Source organism: Marmota monax, unplaced genomic scaffold, assembly GCF_021218885.2.
Source record: "Marmota monax isolate L192 unplaced genomic scaffold, Marmota_monax_Labrador192_F-V1.1 WCK01_AAM20220418_F8-fsc00206, whole genome shotgun sequence".
In the NCBI taxonomy this organism is placed as follows: Eukaryota; Metazoa; Chordata; class Mammalia; order Rodentia; family Sciuridae; genus Marmota; species Marmota monax.
The window spans coordinates 1,531,316-1,550,135 of record NW_026694490.1 but is presented as its reverse complement, the minus strand read 5'-3'; the positions used below and the strand labels follow the sequence as shown (position 1 = coordinate 1,550,135).

The 18,820-nt window shown below is 39.9% G+C and overlaps 1 protein-coding gene across 2 annotated transcripts; it reads right to left on the bottom strand.

Moving 5' to 3' along the window:
* Positions 1–2,759: 2,759 nt before the first annotated feature.
* Xkrx (XK related X-linked) lies at positions 2,760–15,988 on the bottom strand. 2 transcript variants are annotated; one of them, XM_058571264.1, is made up of 4 exons: positions 14,698–14,828; positions 14,525–14,590; positions 9,499–9,767; positions 2,760–4,368 (listed from the first exon to the last, which is right to left on the bottom strand). In XM_058571264.1, exons 2-4 carry the CDS (start codon positions 14,554–14,556, stop codon positions 3,623–3,625), a joined length of 1,047 nt encoding a protein of 348 aa, XP_058427247.1. In that variant the 5' UTR covers positions 14,557–14,590; positions 14,698–14,828; the 3' UTR covers positions 2,760–3,622. The 2 variants fall into 2 exon arrangements, with proteins under 2 accessions (XP_058427247.1, XP_046275119.1); XM_046419163.2 differs by having other exon boundaries at positions 14,525–15,988.
* Between the last annotated feature and the right edge of the window lie 2,832 nt (positions 15,989–18,820).

Sequence of the window (18,820 nt, the reverse complement as noted above, 5' to 3'; positions counted from 1 at the left end):
GACCTTGGGCAGATCACATGAATTTTCTTTTTTTAATATATTTATTAGTTGTTGATGGATCTTTATTTTATTTATTTATATTCAGTGCTGAGGATCAAACCCAGTGCCTCACACATGCTAGGTAAGTGCTCTACCACTGAACAACAACCCCAGCCCAGGTCACTTGACTTTTCCATGCCTTATATTCTTCACCTGTAAAGTGGAAGATGATAAAGATGATAACAATAGCTTCATCAGGTTGCTTGTAAGAATTGAACAAAGTAATGTGTATAAAGGACCTATGACAGACAAAAAGTGCCCAGAAATACAAGCTATTATTCAATTCTCCCACAGTACCTCCCAGTTCATTCCCCAAAATCTTTAAAGTATTTGTGGAGCAAAGAAATTGACAACTATTAGTTCATTTATATTTCCCTAACAGGATATTTTACTCACACTTAGCCTATCAAATTCCCAAAAATGAGAATATGTGTTGTTACAATAGCCTAGTTCCTTTCCTCAGACTTCCACGATTCTGCTTCCTTCTCCAGAAACCATTTATTGACCCCATCTCTGCCTCCTCTTTTACTCAGTAAGACTTATCCCCACACATGTCCCCTGTGCTGCTGTAAGATTTCAGAGGATCAAAAAGAGATTTGTCAATTAAAGATGTGTTTGCCATGGAAGATGGTACTTCCCCTGCCCACCACCTTATGTTCCACAATTCCTTTCTGTGTATCTGGAAGATTTCTGTGGAACAGAAAAGCCACCACCTATAAGAGGTTCTGAGGGTTCATTTGCATAATGTATCACTAGAGTCTCCTCCTTGGGTGAGGACAGCAAGTTTTTCAGGTTGGAAACTACTCCACACCCTCTCCCTAAACTCTCTACATTCCTACCACATTAAGTCACTGCAGCTGGAGGACATGGGGGAGAAAATTTTGCTTTGTCCAGTACTGAAGAACACTTTTCTGCCCTGTGCATCTTCTCTTTATCTGTAATTGATCTGCCTGACTCCATGTGTGCATATGTGTATGTGTGTGTGCGTCTTTCTCTCTGTTTCCATAGTAGCCTCCTCTTAACTAGCTGATTCACTTGGCTTTTATGGACCAAATTATTGTTCCATGCTGGTTCTGCTCTAAATCAAGGGCATGTTAACAATTGAGGAGAAATTCTTGTTTGAATTCCAAAGAGGCAGTGTGTTCTTCTAGAGATCTGATGGATTCTTTCTTTCAAGTTCACCTCAAATAACAGAAGTCAGTGTGAGCTTTATAGGACAATCAGCTTAGTCTCTTCATCATGAAAAATGGAATGAGGGAACTGGGTTTGTAAAAGAAAATCTCTGTTGCTCCAAAGTAAGTCCCTATATCTCCTCCAAATTAAGTAGCCAATTCTTTTAACTCCAAACAGTTGCTGAAGTTAGGAAAACCACACTAGCCATGCCAGGAAATAGGATAATTCTGGTTAACAGCCTTGCTACTTAGAAGAGGGAGCTCCCTCAATATATTGAATGCCCTAACACTGGATAAGAAGAGGGGAAATTGTTATATGCATGCATGAATATATAACAACAAATCCCACCACTATGTACAACTATAATGCACAAATAAAAATGAAAAACATAGCTGGCATGGTGGCACACGCCTGTAATCCCGGAGGTTCAGGAGGCTGAGATAGGAGGATCCCAAGTTCAAAGCCAGCCTCAGAAATGGTGAGGTGGTAAGCAACTCGGTGAGACCCTGTCTCTAATCAAAATAGGGCTGGGGATGTGGCTCAGTACTCAAGTGCCCCTGAGTTCAATCCCTGGTACCAAATAAATAAGTAAATAGGAGGGGAAATAACACACAAAAAAAATATTTTTGACTTCTTTTTAAAAATTAGAGCTTTATAGTTACACATAGTAGTTGGATTCATCCCAACAAACCATGCACGGAATTCAAATTCAGTTCATGATCCTTCCCTTTCCCTCCTTCCCTCCCTCCCCTCCCTTGTTCTTCTTTCTCTACTCTATTAGACTTCCTTACACTCATCTATTTATACTTGACTGGTTCTTTTTACTTATATATACAGGTGAAATTCCCTGTGGTATATTCATATATGCACATAACATGATTTTTTAAGAATTCATTCCGCATTGCCTCCCCTTTCCCATCCTTCCACTGTACCTCTGGATCTCTTTCTTCTACATTACTGGCCTTCCCTTTACAAAGATAAATTTCTTAGCATAATCCCAAGAGTAAAAGTGGATAGGGATGGAAAAGTTTAGGTCAGATTGTTTATAAATTATTGAAGCATTGGGGGTGGCCACAACTATACATAGTACTAGGAGGACTACTCACTTTCCTGGTCTGTGGAGAAAAAACATTCCTTAGATAATTATTGGAATACTTGGTCACAATAGGAAGTGGTCATAGTAACCTCAATTCCTTGGTTACTTTAGAGGCATCCAGCTTACATTCCCACCATGAGATGTAAACATGAAAGGTAAACATTGAGATACATGAGAAAGGGAGGTATGAATTCATTCACTGGTTCTGAGAATGGTCAGAGGGGTTGAGAAACCCATATTCCTTGTTAGAAAGTAAAGTCCTGCAAACAAAAACAAGTACCAGTGGTAATTTAATGTTATCTGGTTTCCCTTCTCTATGTTCACTCTACTTTGGAGTGTTAGCCACCCATCCCAACCCCAAGCAACATGAAGGTGATAACCCAGCCATTGTTACTTTCTCTTTCTCCTGTCCTAAAATGCAAACCACAGATCAATGAAATACCCAGGACAGTAGCAGACACAAAGAAGTCTTCATTTCTTTCATATAGAGAAACAGTTTCAATTACATTTCAGATTCCCTGAGGCCTACATCAAACAGTAAAATGACAAGAGCACAGAAAAGCTGGGTTAGAGGGAATCCCTGTTAATGAGGCAATAAGTAAGAGATTTCACTCAACCATTCCACTTGACAAACTGGATGCCCAAGCAGGTTCCTGAGAAAAGAGTCATTCTGGCTTACATCCTGAAGGAACCCTACCCTGCACTCCCTCCTCAAGGTGTACCTATGAAAGGCCACTTCAAATGACCTGTGAATGGCCATTAGTAAAATCCTAATAGAGATCTAATACATCGGGGGAGCAGCACTTTTAACGGTAGGGCTTTTCTTCTTGGTCAGAGCTTCTCATTGGAGTTAAAAGATTCTAGTCACATTCATATCTGTAGGTTCCACAATAGTCAGAGGGTTTCCTGAGAGGAATCCATAGCTAGTAAGCTGCCACATAATCTGTTCAGCAGGATATATTCTAGTGAGATTCTGAGTCTTCAGCACCTTTTGGGCAAACTCTTTTGCCCCAAGCAAACAAGCAGACCTGCAAAGTCACAGAGAGCCTAAGGTGCTTAGAGGTCAGTTATCTCAACTGACCTGGGTAGAAGGGGTGTGGACAATATTTCTGACTATTCCACTCCTGGTTTCCAAACATAGCAGTAAATCTCCAAGAAGTAAAACCTATTTGGGGGTCACTCTTCTGATAGACTTACCAGAATACTCAAGAAAATGTTCTGTTGAGTACTCATCCATGAGCCTCACCTTCTCCTTCAATTTCAGAGTTGATCTTGGCAACCCCCAAACCATCCCATGATTCCCAGAAGATAGAATCAGACAATGCTTTGTCTTGTTTCAGCCTCAAAGCTTGGCTCTGAGTTCTCAGCCCTTCGGTGATGGTGCCGATGGCAGCAGACACAGTGGAGGTAGTCTACTACGTTATGGGTGAAGAGTGAGCGCAATGGGTGCAAGTACTGGAAGAAAAGTAGCATGAAACCAATGGAAATCAGATAAGCAATAATAAGCTGCAGGGCAATCAAGGAATGACAGTAATTCAGCAACACTTTGACTCCCCAAAACTTAAAAACCAAGACCATGACCACATTCTCTACCAACCTCGCACTATAGTGCAGGCCCATATGTCCCCAGTTTTGACCTTTGTCAACAAGATCTCTGTCTGCCAACCTCAACTGCAAAGCTGACCAGCAAGAGAAGTTAATGCCAGCATAGAGGATGGTGACTGAAATCAGCACCACCAGGGTGCCAACACGGCTGAAATTTTTCTCAATATTATTGGGCATCTGGGCACCACTCCTCCAGAACCTAACCCAAGGCTCAAAAAGGATGATCAAGAAGTTGAGCACTAAGAAGGGCACAGCCTTCAACTTCAAGGTGGCCGAGAAGAGCACCAGAATCATGAGGCGGGAAGTGATCTCCAATGTCCTCCAGATGGTGATGCAAAGGACTTCTAGTGGCCCAAGGCGAATCTTGTAGTCATCATACTTGATCTGGATAGCCAACATATTGCAGAGGGTAGCCCCATAGGTTACAGACATCAGGGAAAAGACCATTAGCACAGCTGTAAAAATAAAACAAAACAAGGAACGGGGGAGGGGGGGGAGAGGCAAGCAGTCAATGTTGGTATAAAACCTGTACTCAGACCCAGAGGTCCAGAGATGATAGGTAGGACTTCAGAGCCTCACCTAAGAGTAAATTAATGTATGATAACAGCTATGCAAACAAATAACATGCACCTGAATAGACATGTTTGCAAAGAAGACCAAATGGCCAAGAGATACATGAAAAGGTGTTCAATATCACTAATCATCAGGGAAAAGCAAATCAAAATCAAAGTGAGGGCTGGGAGTGTAGCTCAGTATAAACATATACTGTAATACATTAATAATCATAAATGTACAAACTAAGCTTTTTTAAAAAGAGTAGGTCTTAAAACACTGAGAAGTCACTAATATAAGAAAAGGACATATAAAGGTTCCAGGTAGGACTATCTAACAGAGCAGGCTTCTGAGCAAAAACTGTATGAGGGAAATAAATAAATAAATAAACTTTCTGAAAAAAAAATCCAAGCTTAGGAGACTCAGAGAATGTATTTTCTAATTGAAGTCCCTTCTTTGATGTATATTTTCTTCAAGGAGCAAATCTTCTTTGTGCGGACTTCTAGAATATTTAACTCCAGTTGCATGTGTCAAAAAGTATACTAAATATTTCATGAGGGCAGAGGAGATCATATCTATTTTATCCACTACTGTATCCTCAGAGCCTAACATACTGACTAGAACATGGTTGATGCACAATAAATGTGTGTGGAATTAATGAAGAATTTTGAGTTTAGAGAAGCAGTATAAAATACCTAGAAGTCCTTGGTTCAGCTGTGTATGAGCTTGTGAAATCATTGAATATCTATGTTCCTCAGTTTCCCAATTCATGAGATAGTCTAGAGTTGCTTGTATTTGTCATCAGCAATGCCAATTCATCACTCCTATTTGTTAGTATACATTAGGAATCTCTGAACTTCCAGTAGAGTGGTTCAAAAACATTAAAACTCTGTTTCCCAGTCCATGGCATCCATAGCACTAGATGTTAAAGTAGGGGCCAAGAAAGGCAGAATGCTCCCTAACCTTCCTTAACTATAGACCATACAGGTGGCCCTCTGCTTATCTTTTTTTTTTTTTTGGTTAAAGTATACTGATTACTGGGATGCAGGGGTGAGGGGCGGGGTTTAGTGCTCTCAAGAAAAGTGGAAGGTTCAAGGAGTATTCCCCCAAAAGAAAATCTGTAGTTTTCTCTTCCTATAAAAATAATGGATCCAGAGAAACTTGAGCCATAGTATATCAAGTTAATCTTCAAGAAAAGTGAAGCCTTCCCCATGAAAATACAAAAGAAAATACAGCTTTCATTTCTAAGAATTTTCTTCAACTAATAAGTAGTGTTGGAATCTTAAAGAATAGAGTGGGAGACTCTCGAAGTGGCTACTCTTAAATTTCTTCTTTTTTTGTACTGGAGATTAACCACTGAGCAACACTGCCCCCCTTTTATATTTTATATTGAGATAGGGTCTTACTAAGTTGCTTAGGGCCTCACTGAATTGCTGAGGCTGGCTTCACACTTGCGATCCTCCTGCCCCAGCCGCCCAAACTGCCAGGATTACAGACATGTGCCACTGAGCCCAACCTAGTACTTTTGTATTTCTAAACCACTCTCATTCCTATCCTCAGGAAATGATACTCTTTGTGGACATGGGAACATCAGCTATACATTGAGCCAAGTGTCAAGTGTCTAATGCCTTCTCTTAAATTAGAACTCATTTATTGAAAGTAGTACAATAGAAGGAAGGAAACCTGATGCTTCCAATAAATGGAAAAACATTTTCCATATGTCTCCCTACAAATAGATTCATGCCATAAGAGATCAAAATGCTGCTATAGTTAGAAACATAGGCTCTGGAGGCACACATCCTGAATTTCCATCCAATCTTTGCCATCTACTACTTATAAGACCTTGGGGAATTTTCTTAACCTCTCAGAGTCTGTTTCCTCATTCATAAGAAGGGGTTAATAATAACCTTGAAGAACTGTTTTGAAGATGAAATGAAATAATTACATGTAAATTGCTTAGAGAAATGCCTGAAACCTAATAAAAGCTATCTGCTAGTTTCTGTCTTTCTACTCTCTCCACCCCCCACCCCCCCACCATTTAAAATTTATAGTATGTACATTTACTTTACCAGTGCTCTGTCCTTGCACTTAAACCTAGCATTTAAGGGGTGGGGTTGGAACTCAGTAGTAGAGCGCTTGCCTAGCATGTATGAGGCACTGAGTTCGATCCTCAACACTACATAAAAATAAATAAAAGTTAAAAAAAACTAATATTTTAAAACTGAAAGAACACCTAGAAATAAGCTTTAAAATGTTCAAGACCTGGGCTGGAGTTGTGCCTCAGTGGTGTAGTGTTTGCCTATCATGTGTGAGGCACTGGGTTCGATTCTCAGCACTGCATATAAATAAATAAAACAAAGGTCCATTGATAATGAAAACAATAAAAATAAATTAATAAAATTTTTTTAAAGTTCAAGACCTATGGTGAGAAAACTACATAATTAAAACATTTAATGAAATGGAGATTTATCATCTTCCTATATGAATTTGATTGATCCTGTGAACATCCCATAACTTGAATAATTTACTGCAATTTCAATCAGAATCTCCATGAAATGTGATTTTTTTGGTTATTATTTTGCTTTGCTTTATTCTTTGGTGGGGAAATTGACAAATTTATATTAGACACTAATATATTTGGAAGATGAGTAAATTACTCTATCAGCTAAGATTCTAAAAGGCCTTTCTTGTAAGAAAGACACAAAATCTATAAGCAATAAAGAATCTGAATACATAAAAATGTAATAATTCACAATACCAGAAGACATAGCAAAGTATATTGTGCACATTAAGTGTAGGGTATTGCACATGTGTGATACGTATATGCACATAGAAAATGTGTGTATTTTAAACACAAAAATATACAAACATGTATGCACATGTTTGTGTGCATAGCAAAAAAAAAAAAGAATTAATGCTAGAATAAGTAAATAGCTCCTACAAATTAATTTGAAAGATAAACAATCCACTAGAAAAAGTGAGCAAAATATGTAATTAGCAATTCAAAGAACACATACAAGGAGCAAACATAAAAGATACTTAGCTATAGCCACAAAGAAAGCCAATTATTTTAAAAGCCAGTTACTTATAATTATAAAAATAAATATTTAGTTTGAGATATGAGGAAACAGATACTTTTATATACTGTGAATGGGAGTATAAATTCATAAACCCCTTTTCAGAGAGTTATTTGGTAGCATCAATAAAATTCTAAACACATTTTCTTTCATCCAGAAATCCTAATGCCATATATTTATTGTACAAAGTTTAATTCACATACATAGATGTTTATAAAGATGTTAACGGTAGCATAATTTGTAATTGGAAAAAAATTGTGAAAAATTAGAAACTTTAGAAAATTAGGGAAATGAAAAAGAATGTTCCAATTCATACAAGAGAAATATATTTTATATACTTATACATGTATGTATAAATAACTATTGAAAAATAGCATAGTTTTGAGGACGATATCACTGAAAAACATGTTTAATACAGTCCATTTTTGGCAAAAACATGTACATATACGTTGTATGTTTATATTTACATAGTAAAAAATCTGGAATGATACATATTGAATGGCTAACAGATTACTTTGGGGGAGTGAATTTACATTTCCTATTTTATATCTATTGTTTATTTTGAATTTACTATAGCTAGTCCTATTTTTATAATTTAAAAAATGACTAAAAATAATAGTACATGATCTTGGCAAAAATTTCAAGCCATACTGAAGTAAAAATAAAAGTCTGCTAATTTGTCATTCCCACTCTTCAGAGGTAATATCTTTCATAGCTTTCTGGAAAATTCCTGTGTATATACAATTGTCTATAGGTCAATCACTTTGCACATGTATTACTTTTGTAGTATATGTATGTATCTTAATTGGAAGATTTCATGACCCTCAAAATTCTCAAGAGAAAAACCATCATCATTTCCCTGAAACTACTGTCAATTCTATGTATATGAAAAGCTTCAGAACCAATAGAACTTTATGAAATGTTCTCAGTGGAATTAGTTCTCCTTGCATTTGAGACAGGGGACTTTGCCAAGCAGGATCAACACAAAATAATAAAAAAAAAAATAATGATCCAAAGCTGTACCCACACCCATACCAGCTTCTGTCCAAGCAGATGAAGCAAATCACAGGCTGTTAAAACTCATTAACAGCACTTTATCTTGACTTTGAAAACACTGACTCACATTTCATCCTCTGCTGGAGGTCTTACTCATCTCAGGATCCATTTTTTTACAAGTGAAAAATTAAGACAGTGACTGCTTTATAACTTCCTCCAAAGATTACAGCAAGGGTCAGAACTTGAACCCAGGTCTGATTCTCCTCAGTATTCATCCCATACCCTTTTGCTTTCTCTTCACTGACATTGGGAGAAAATGATTAAATTAGTGGTTCCCAAATCAGGCTGCTCAGAATCAATTAAGGTACTTCATAAAAATGCAGATTCCTGACCTTCCCACATTCTGGGGTTAATTCAGATCTGGGGAGGAAATGTGATTTTAAAAAGAACCTTACCACATGATTCTGATGATCAGTAATATTTGGGAACCTCTTCCTAAAGATGGCCATCCCTAAACAAACAAAACAACTAACATCATAATTTAAACACTCTGAACAAAGGAAAATATCCTACTGACTGTTGGTGTTACTAGCTTCTTTTGAGGCCAGGTAGGGTTTATCTGTAACATTTTTAGTTTAAACAGTTTGCTCCAACTTAAAAATCAGGCAGGCCTAAGATGCCTGACTCCCTAAATTTTTTAACTACTAGTGCTGTTCAGAATTTTCTGTGATAATGGAAATATTCTAAATCTGTGCCATTCAAAACAATAGTCACTAACCTACATGGCTATTGAAAACTTGAAATGTGGCCAGTATTACTGAACCAGTATATTTCTAATCTTATTTAATTCTCATTGAAATTGTCACATGAAGCTAGTGGCCAGTATATTGGACAGCTCAAGGCTAAACTTCTAAGACCCTTGATTTAAGTGGATCCCTCCCCTCTCCTGACCCCACTCACCTCTACCCAGGGGGACCTCTGCAGAGATCAGGGTCACATAGAGCTGATAGGTCAGCTGGGGCACTGAGCCCAGGAAGGCTTGGATCTGTGACATACGTTTGTAGGCATTGCGATGCATAGCCAGGGTCCGGATGGAGTGGCCCACCTCCCATTCTATCAGCACCTCCTCGCCATCTATTAGCATCTTTTTTCTGGTGAGGCTGACATAGGGCTCCTCCTGCCCCTCTTTCTTCCACAGTGTGAGGTACTTAATCATGGCCTCCAAACACCTGCAGGAGTAAAGCATCATGGGAACTTAACTAAAGCTGTCCTGGGAAGGGAGGTTGTAACAAGGAGGGAAATTTGGGGAGGTTATGCTACTTTTTGCTTTTTACTCTCTTCTGCTCATTTCTGGTGAGTCAAAGGATTGGTCATGGGGCTGGGCTTGCGGCTCAGCTGTAGAGAGCTTGCCTAGCACGTGCGAGGCCCTGGGTTCGATCCTCAGCGCCACATAAAAATAAATAAATAAAATAAAGGTATTGTGTCCAACTACAGTTAAAAATAAATATTAAAAAAAAGGATTGGTCAGACCTTCTACAAATTATGTGAGTCTAAATCCATTTCTGTTTGGTCTAATCTACTAACCTAACAACACCATTTCAGAAGTACTTCTTGGAAGACAGGAAATTGTTTTGTCTGCTTAAGAACAGGCCTGCATTGGAGGCTGAGGCAGGAGGATGGTGAGTTCAAAGACAGACTCAGCAATTTAGCAAAGACTTAAGCAACTTTGTGAGACTCACTCTCTCTCTCTCTCTCTCTCTCTCTCTCTCTCTATATATATATATATATATATATATATATATATATATATATTTATATATTTATTTATTTATATATATATACACACACACACACACACACGTGGCTGGGGAGGTGACTCGCCCCTGGGCTTAATCCATAGTACCAAAAAAAAAAAAAAATAGATTTGAGGAAATGTTTTATTCAGAGAAAAAGGTGAAGGTTCCAAAAGGCCCTGGTTTGGGTTTTTTGTTTTGTTTTTTATTTTTAGCTGTAGGGGTAGAAAAAATATATTTTTAGTTGTAGATGGACACAATACCTTTATTTTATTTATTTTTATGTGGTGCTGAGGATTGAACCAAGTGCCTTTCAAATGCTAGGCAAGCACTCTACCACTGAGCCCAGCCCCAAGCATTCTTTTTTCAAGTCATTCAGCCCTATAATTGGGGTCTCAAATTCTGTTTTTTCAAGAAAGTGCCTTTGTTGTGTCATGAGACCTGTTTGAAAACAATAGCCTTTTAAACCTGATTACTTCTTTATGAAGAAGAAAATATCCTTATGAAAATCTATCACTCTTGAAATAGTGATAAGACATTTCCTGCTGTATCTCTCTCATCTCCCCCATTATATCAGAAGTCTCTAGTAGTTCTGAAGTGGTGAATAGATGAGAAATAACTAGAACATCTTGTTTTGGAACACCTGAGTTACCACTTCCCCCATTCATTCTAAACTCAATGGAAGCTGCGGGCTATTTTTTTTTTTTTTTTTAATGACAAGTAAGAACATTTGTGGTGGAAATTAAGACATCTTCCCCAATAGACTGAGGGCAGGGGTTGTATTTATCTTGCTCAAAGGCCTTATCACATAGTGGGAATTTGATAAATATTTGCTGAGTAAATGAAAGGATAAAAAGGAAAACAAAGAATACAGGGTGAAAATGACAGAAGGAGAGGATAATAGCACCAATAAGATTTAACAGAAAAATAGATGAAAGACAAGCTTAGAGATTTATATGCTCTCTAGTCTTTATCCCCCAGTAGGAAGGTTTGAAACATGCACTGACTGCCATTCTCCACAGGATCGCCCAGAGATTGATTCAGGTGTACCAATTCAAAGTGTGTAGCCAGAAACTTCCCACATTCTAGAGACAAACTCAAAGACCTGGGAAAGAATAAAAAAGAAAAAAGCAATATCTCTTCCTAATTAGGGAACATGATGAAATGAAATGAAATGAAAATCTATCATTCTTGAAATAGTGATAAGACATTATCACTATAAGACAAATCAAAATGCCTTTTCCACAAAAGATTTTAGATTTTAACCCAAGTCCATCCACACTATTGTGGAATAAACTATTACTCTTTATTTATGCTTTTTTTTTTTTTTTTTTTTGGTATCAGGGATTGAACCCAGGGGCACTTAACCACAGAGCCACATCCCAGCCCTTTTTCATATTTGATTTAGACACAGAGTCTTTCTGAGTTGCTTAAGGCCTCACTAAGTTGCTGAGGCTGGCTTTGAACTCCCAATCCTCCTGCCTCAGCCTCCCAGGCCACTGGGATTACAGGCGTTTGCTATCACACCAGGCTATTCTTCTCTTCTCAAGGCTGGTTTGAAATAGGGTGTTTGCCTTGCTTATAAGCTTCAGTAAACCAGAGTACATTTTCATTTCCAGAAGAATGTTTGGATTTCATGTAACGGAGTCAGTCCCTACAAACACCTTCATGTGCTCGATAGCACTAATCAGGTTCCTACTTGATTAGTAAAAAGTAATTGGCCTTGAATATAAGCATATAAAGAATATAGTTTATGGGCTGGAGATGTGGCTCAAGCGGTAGTGTGCTCGCCTGGCATGCGTATGGCCCAGGTTCGATCCTCAGCACCACATACAAATAAAGATGTTATGTCCGCCGAAAACTAAAAAATAAATATTAAAAAATTCTCTCTCTCTCTCTCTCTCTCTTAAAAGAAAGAATATAATTTATGAGTTTTCAATTACTTTTCCCTGCTGTGGGTTTAAGTGATTGAGGCTAAAAATATTTTTTAATTATTCTTAGTGGAAGCTAAACAACAAAAATGAAAAACAGTGAATACAGAGGGTCCAAATCAAAGAAGCTTAGGAAGTCACAAGCAAAAGTCAAAACTGGGATCTGAAAAACAAAAAGAAACCTGGGGTCTGGCTACTCACTGAAATTTGCTTCTTGAGAATTCTGGATCTTAATATATTGTATTTGAAAAGGGACAGAAGAATGGTTCCCCTGCTCCTCTAGTGACATCTTAAAATTTCTTGGTTCCAAGTTCAAGATGAGGTCTTCCTTTATAACTTCAAAAATTTAGAACTGGAAAATACCTTTAGACCACCCAATCCAAAGATTATATATAGTCAGCTGAGTCATTTCTGACCAATACATGTAGTTTGGACTGTACAATGTTGTTTGTTTTAAGTCAGTTGCCAATATTTAAAGTCATGACATTTCATATAAAATCGTGCATTGGGAAATTCTCCTGAAAAATTAGGGGATCTGGCAATACTGGCTCTGAATCCTCACATGGATAATGGACTGGAGTTGTAGAGTGGCTGCCTCCTCTATAGGCAGGTCACAGACTGGATTACCATGATACTTCCCAACGTTTCTCTAACAATGAGACTTTGTTTTCATTTATCATCACACGTGAGACTACTGGTTTTCTCATACTTGCTCTACATCAATCATTAAATTACCTGCCTGGTTCCTGCAAGAATTTAGGATTCGTGATCTAGCTTAGACAATCTATTTTACAAAAGAGGGAACTAAAGCCCAAGGCATCTTCTGAGATTTCACCAAGGCCACACAACTAGTCAATGGCAGAAGGAGGACTAGATTCCAGGTCTCCTGAATTCCAGGCCACTCTAAGATATCTCATATTTTCTGTGATGGAGCCTAATCAATTCCTCTCCATTAAAACCATACTGGTAAAATTTTTTTCAAGCTTTTTGAAGGTAATAATTACAGTAAAATTATGTGTATTTACAGATAAATTTTTTTATAAAGGGGGAAGTTCCATCCTTAACCAGTTTCATAGCCTATTTTTAGTTCTTAATGATGAGATACCTTCCCAGCCAATTACAACATTAACACTCTGACCCATATTTCTCCGCTGACTGCAGGTGTTTGTCTCTCTTGCAATCATGACAAACTTGGTCCATTCCTCCCTCCTGACCTCATAAGTTTTGCAATGTCTACTTTGAAAACCCCACAGTATCCAAATGAAACTGTTGACACAGATTCCTGTCTCCCTACAATTAAGTACATTATCTTCCCTTCAAAGCAACCTAGATGGGAACACATGATTCTATTACATTGTGCTACTGCATCCAGATAGCAATGGATTCCTTTGCCCCCTTTCAACTGCGTACTTTTATTGCAGAATATAAATAAATAAATAAACAAGAGATTTGATGACCTGACAGAGAAAAATGAACTACATTGGGTTGGGGTACCAGATTACCACTGGTAGCTATTTTGGTATTTTCCAGATGTCATATAACTATAGAATTTGAAAATGGCAACAACAGCAGCAGCCTAAGTAGCTCAAGGTAAAGAAAATAAATGTGGGATATGAGGGATGCAAGAAAAACTTTCATTTCATTTACAAAATGTCTGAAAGACAAAGTTAAAATTACACACTCTGGGTTGGGAGGGGGTGTATGTAAATCAGTAGTAGAGCACTTGTCTAGCATATCCAAGGCCCTGGGTTCAATCCCCAGCACCAGGGGAAAAATTACACTCTGCAGCTATTGGCCTGTGTGCACTGGGTGACCACATCTGTTAGTTTCAAATCAGTTTCCACAGTCCAAATCCAAATATCATGCATAATTTATTGAAATCTCTTAGATGGTATCATTTACAGTTTTGGAACACAAATACATGCCACATGTTCATCAGTTTGGCACTTAAGGTTCCAGATAAGTTTTTTGGATGGCAGGCAGGGAAGCCAAGAATGGAAAGGAATGGGAGAGTCATTAAGATTAGAGGCACAGGGGTTGGGATTGTGGCTCAGTGGTAGAATGATCTTCTAGCACATGCAAGGCCCTGGGTTCGATCCTCAGCACCACATAAAAATAAATAAAGGTATTGTGTCTAAGTACTTCTAAAAAATAAATATTTTTTAAAAAGATTAGAGGCACAGTATCAGTCTTGTGAATATTAGTTTTCTCTTTCTCTGCACAAGTTTTGAGGGGGTATGTAGAGATTTAAAAAGTGCTCACCTGATAACAGGTCCCAAGAGGATTAGATGCATAAATAATGACAGTGGTTTGTCTTTGGCCAGATCTCTGTGGACAAAAATGAGGGTCAACTGGACCATAATGGATGAAAACATAAAGAAGGAAAAGGTGTATGTCATCCAGAAGGTTTCATTATTCTTTCGATAGATTCTAACCATGTATAAGGCAGATGCAGCCTCCCCACAGTACAAAAAGGTGGAGAACAGGATACCAAATGGAAAGGTAAATCGAGGGTTGGCCCCACGGATGACATCTTCCTCCAGAGATGAAACTGGATCTACATTTGGCTCCTCAGGAATTTCATAAACTCTGTCCATTGTGGAGGTTCTGAGTGTTGTGGTCTGGTGTTCACAGCACCACTCCACCCACCCCAACAAAACCTGTAGCCACTGCAGTCCAAGTAACAGTCAAGTGGGCTCTGTCAAGTTGAATTCCAGAATGGAGATCAACTAATTAGAACCAGAGACTCCTGTCTTCTAGACCCAATTAGATGTGGAGTCTGGGATGAAGAGTCCAAGAGGACCACTCTGAACTTGATTCTTGATTGGCCCAAGAATCCAATCGTCAATATATGTGCTGAGAAATTTGGACAAGGCAAAAGCAAGCATCCCAGCGCCGAGTCTGGAGTCCAATTCCAAGCGTATGAAAAGACATGGGAACAGCGTTTTCCATGGCGGCTCCTTTCGCACCCCCGCTCCAGGCAGGAGGGGAGCCACTCTGTCAAGACACTGCTAGCAGCTCCCCGGGAGATATTCTGAGCAGTGTGCCCTCTCAATTCAGTAGCAAATTGAGCCAGAGCAGAAGAAAGGGCGCAGTCTGAGCGTTCCCTGGAGGATTGGGTTCAGCGCCATGGTTCCTTAGCTACTTCTAGGTTATGGCTCTTAGCTCGCCCTCTCATTTGTTCACCGGTGCTCTCTCAGGATCCGCGCCAAATCAAAGGTTCTCCAGGTAGCTCTACGGATTCCCCAGGCCCCGCCTCCAAGACAGCCGGGCTGGGGGCAGGAGTAATGTCAGCACTCGTCCCCAAGCTCAATCACTAGGGAGAGAAGCACTGCACGCTTGCTACTGGAATCAAGCAAAGGATGGAGGGGCTTCTCCACCCAGAAACTTTGCTAGTGAAAGGCATAAGGTGCAAGCCGCCAAACCGGCCGGGCAGATGTCGCCAAACTCTTGGACGCTGTCGGCTGCCGGGGTCTAGTCTGGCCTGCAGTTGAAGCCGCAAGAGGTCCGGTGGCTTCAGGCGCTAGCTAAAGCACCTGGATGGCGGGGGCGGGCGAGATAGGAGGGACGGCTGGGGCCAAAAAAAGAAGCCCGAGAGTTCCAAGTCAATCAGCCAAAGGATGCTCCGTGTACAGGCGCGACAAGGAGGGCTTGGACCACTCTTCAGAAGCACTGCTCAGCACGAACCCCAGACCCAGGAGGGAGCCAAAGCTTTCCTCTCCCCAGGAGCAGAAGGCACCCACTTCTACCCCCACCCTCCCTAACTAGCTAAGTGGCTTGCTCCCACACTAGCTCAACCCACGCGGTTAGGCAGGTGTGTCTCCCTTGGGCGAAGGGTTGAACCTCCCTAGGTCCTATTGCCCTCCAGATAATATCTGGAGGAGAGGGTACCTGGAAGGCAATTGGGGAAGAATTTCCTTTTCAGTTGATTTCAGCTAAAGGAAGACTAAACAGGGTAGAAATCAAGACACAAAACTAGCCCACAGACACTGAAAGCTCATATTATACGCTTTGATTTCTCCACTTGCAAAATGAAGCCAGGACTGGAGCTTTATGGACTTTCAGGGTTTTGGCTAAAACGTTCCAAAGAGTGGCCAAATTCTAAATAGACTGGCAAGTAGCCAAGGGTGCTGTTAGTAAAACTGACATGTCTTAGCTCTGAAAATTTGCTGGATTCTTAAGTGCAATCCTCCCCCACCTCGCCAAGCTTTTGTTTTCATGCCTAATTTGCATAATTCTAAACCCCAGAGAAAAGGAGAAAACATCTGCCTCTGGGTGATAATATAAATGTACTAGAGCCTGTGCCAATCTCCTGTTGCTGCAGTTAAAAGAATCAGTGAGGAGTGGTCAAGTTAGCTACCAAAAAAGGATGGCCTCAAGATAGACTTAGTCTTGTCATTTTTTTTTAAGGTTTCCTGGATTGCTGCCTCCTTTCCTCAGGGCTGATTTGGGGACAGACTCAGCATCTAAGGGTTGTTGCTTTCTGAAGCAGATTCTCCATCTTGGTCTGCACCTGTGGTAGCAGCTGGGCTAAGAGGGTGATACTTCCTCCTTCCCGTTTCACACCAGAGGTCCACAGTATAGAGAACTTCAGTCCAAGTACTGATTACCTGAAACATTCTAACTGGAAAGAGGTTCTCTACCAGGGGCATCCAATACAGATCATCTTGGGGATCCTGAGCAACCTGCTTGCAAGATGGATCTCAGGCAAGGTGACTAACTCATTCCACTTTGCTAGGATGGAGTAGATTAATCTCCTTAACACCGGAGAACGAGGTTTAGGAAGAATATAGAACCCTAGTGTTCTAGTTTTTCTTCCCCAGGCCTTTACTAGTCCCCAAATATGCAAATCTACAATGCCTTTCTACTTTGTTCCAAAATAACTCCTTTCTTCTGCTATCCAAGGCTTTCTGTAATCACCCTGCTTCTCTCTCAAACTTTAATTGCCCACGCTACCCTACCACACACCTTTTGCTCCAGTCCAGCAGGTTTTCTCACTTATATTCAACCTGCTCACTACCACCTTATGTGCCTTGTTGATGCTATTTATAGCCCCATTCACCTTTTCCTCTATTAATGCAAACCTTCCTTCAAGGGTCAGCTCCAGAATGACCTTCTCCAAGCTTTCTCTCCTCTCCAACCCTTTCCTAGCTTTGTGCTATTGGCACATGTCTCTTGTACTAACTAGTCCCTCAACTCTTTGTTTGTTCTGCCTCCCCAATATAAGTGTAAACTTAATGAGGAAGGGATGTGCAATTAATGTTTACTGTGGATCTTGTTGATGACAATGGTGAATGACAAATGATGACAAAGCTTCCTCCCCCATACTTCCTCCATGAAACCAGGCAAGACTCAGACGCACTCATCTGTAACAGCTGTAGGCACTGTAGCTTAAAGTACTTCGGCTGAATGAACACTGCCTTATTCACTCATTCAGCTCAGAGGAAGCCAGCCTACATGACCAGTCCCTTCTCAGACATTTTTGTCAAATACCAGTTTAGCACCAAATTACAAATTTGTTTCAAGTGTACAAACTTTTATGCCCCAACTAAATTATTATAGGTTTCTTGATGACAGAACTCCTACTATAATGCTTTTATTGGATTCCCCCATGGCTGCTACAGACCTGTAAATTTCCTGCCATCTGATTCCCCTCATCCATCAGCTTCTCCATTTTCATCCTTAAGACTTTCTGGCGCTTTAGGACACTAAATCCCTGGTCTCTGATTTCCCTTTTCCTTTGCCCTGCTGGGAGAAACTTAAAAGAAGATTTTCCCTATTTATGTCTAATACTCTTTGCCCTTTAAAGCAATCTCTAGATTCTAACTTTACTCTTCTTAGGATGAGATGCTGGAAATGTTGGTAGTGGTGAGCCTGCCCAGTAGCCCCTTCCCCATTGAAAGCACAGATCTCCCAAAGGCTAATCTGCTGAGGTGGTACCTCTAAGTGGCCCCCTAAATTCTAGGTAATGCTCAAGGGTCAATTTTCCCCTCCAGGAAGCACCAAAATTCTGCAAGAAAGGGAGGCTTAGGATCCAGAAGGAACAAATAATGGGCCTAAAAGCTATCTGGTCTAAAAGCTCTTGGCATCTTTAGCAGCATTCAGAAGCCCCTGAAATCACATAAAGCTTTGGGATAGGGATGAGGTTTCTATGCCATCATGGCCTGAAGAAAAATGGCTCCTAGACGTTCCAGAAGCTGCTTCTGTAAAAGGCAGCTGGCCTCTAAAAGAGGAGAGGAAGAGAGATGAGCAACAAGTGGCTGATTGTCCAGTCACAAATGTACAAGTGGCTGGTAGGTGGGAAGTAATGAACAAGGTCCAGAGTATCAATTCCTAGGGCAGAAGGATGCCTTCCTTCCATAGAATTATGTTTGGGCTGTTAAGAGTTCTTGAAAGATATCTAAGGCAAAACCAGACACCTAGATCTGATTTTTTTCACTGTAAGCTCCTTGAGAACAATGACTTTTGCTTTTTAGTTTTGAGTCCATGCCCTCATTAGTATTATCCATAGGTAGGATCTGGGCTTAAGTCAAAACACAAATTAGATCTCTCTGCAGC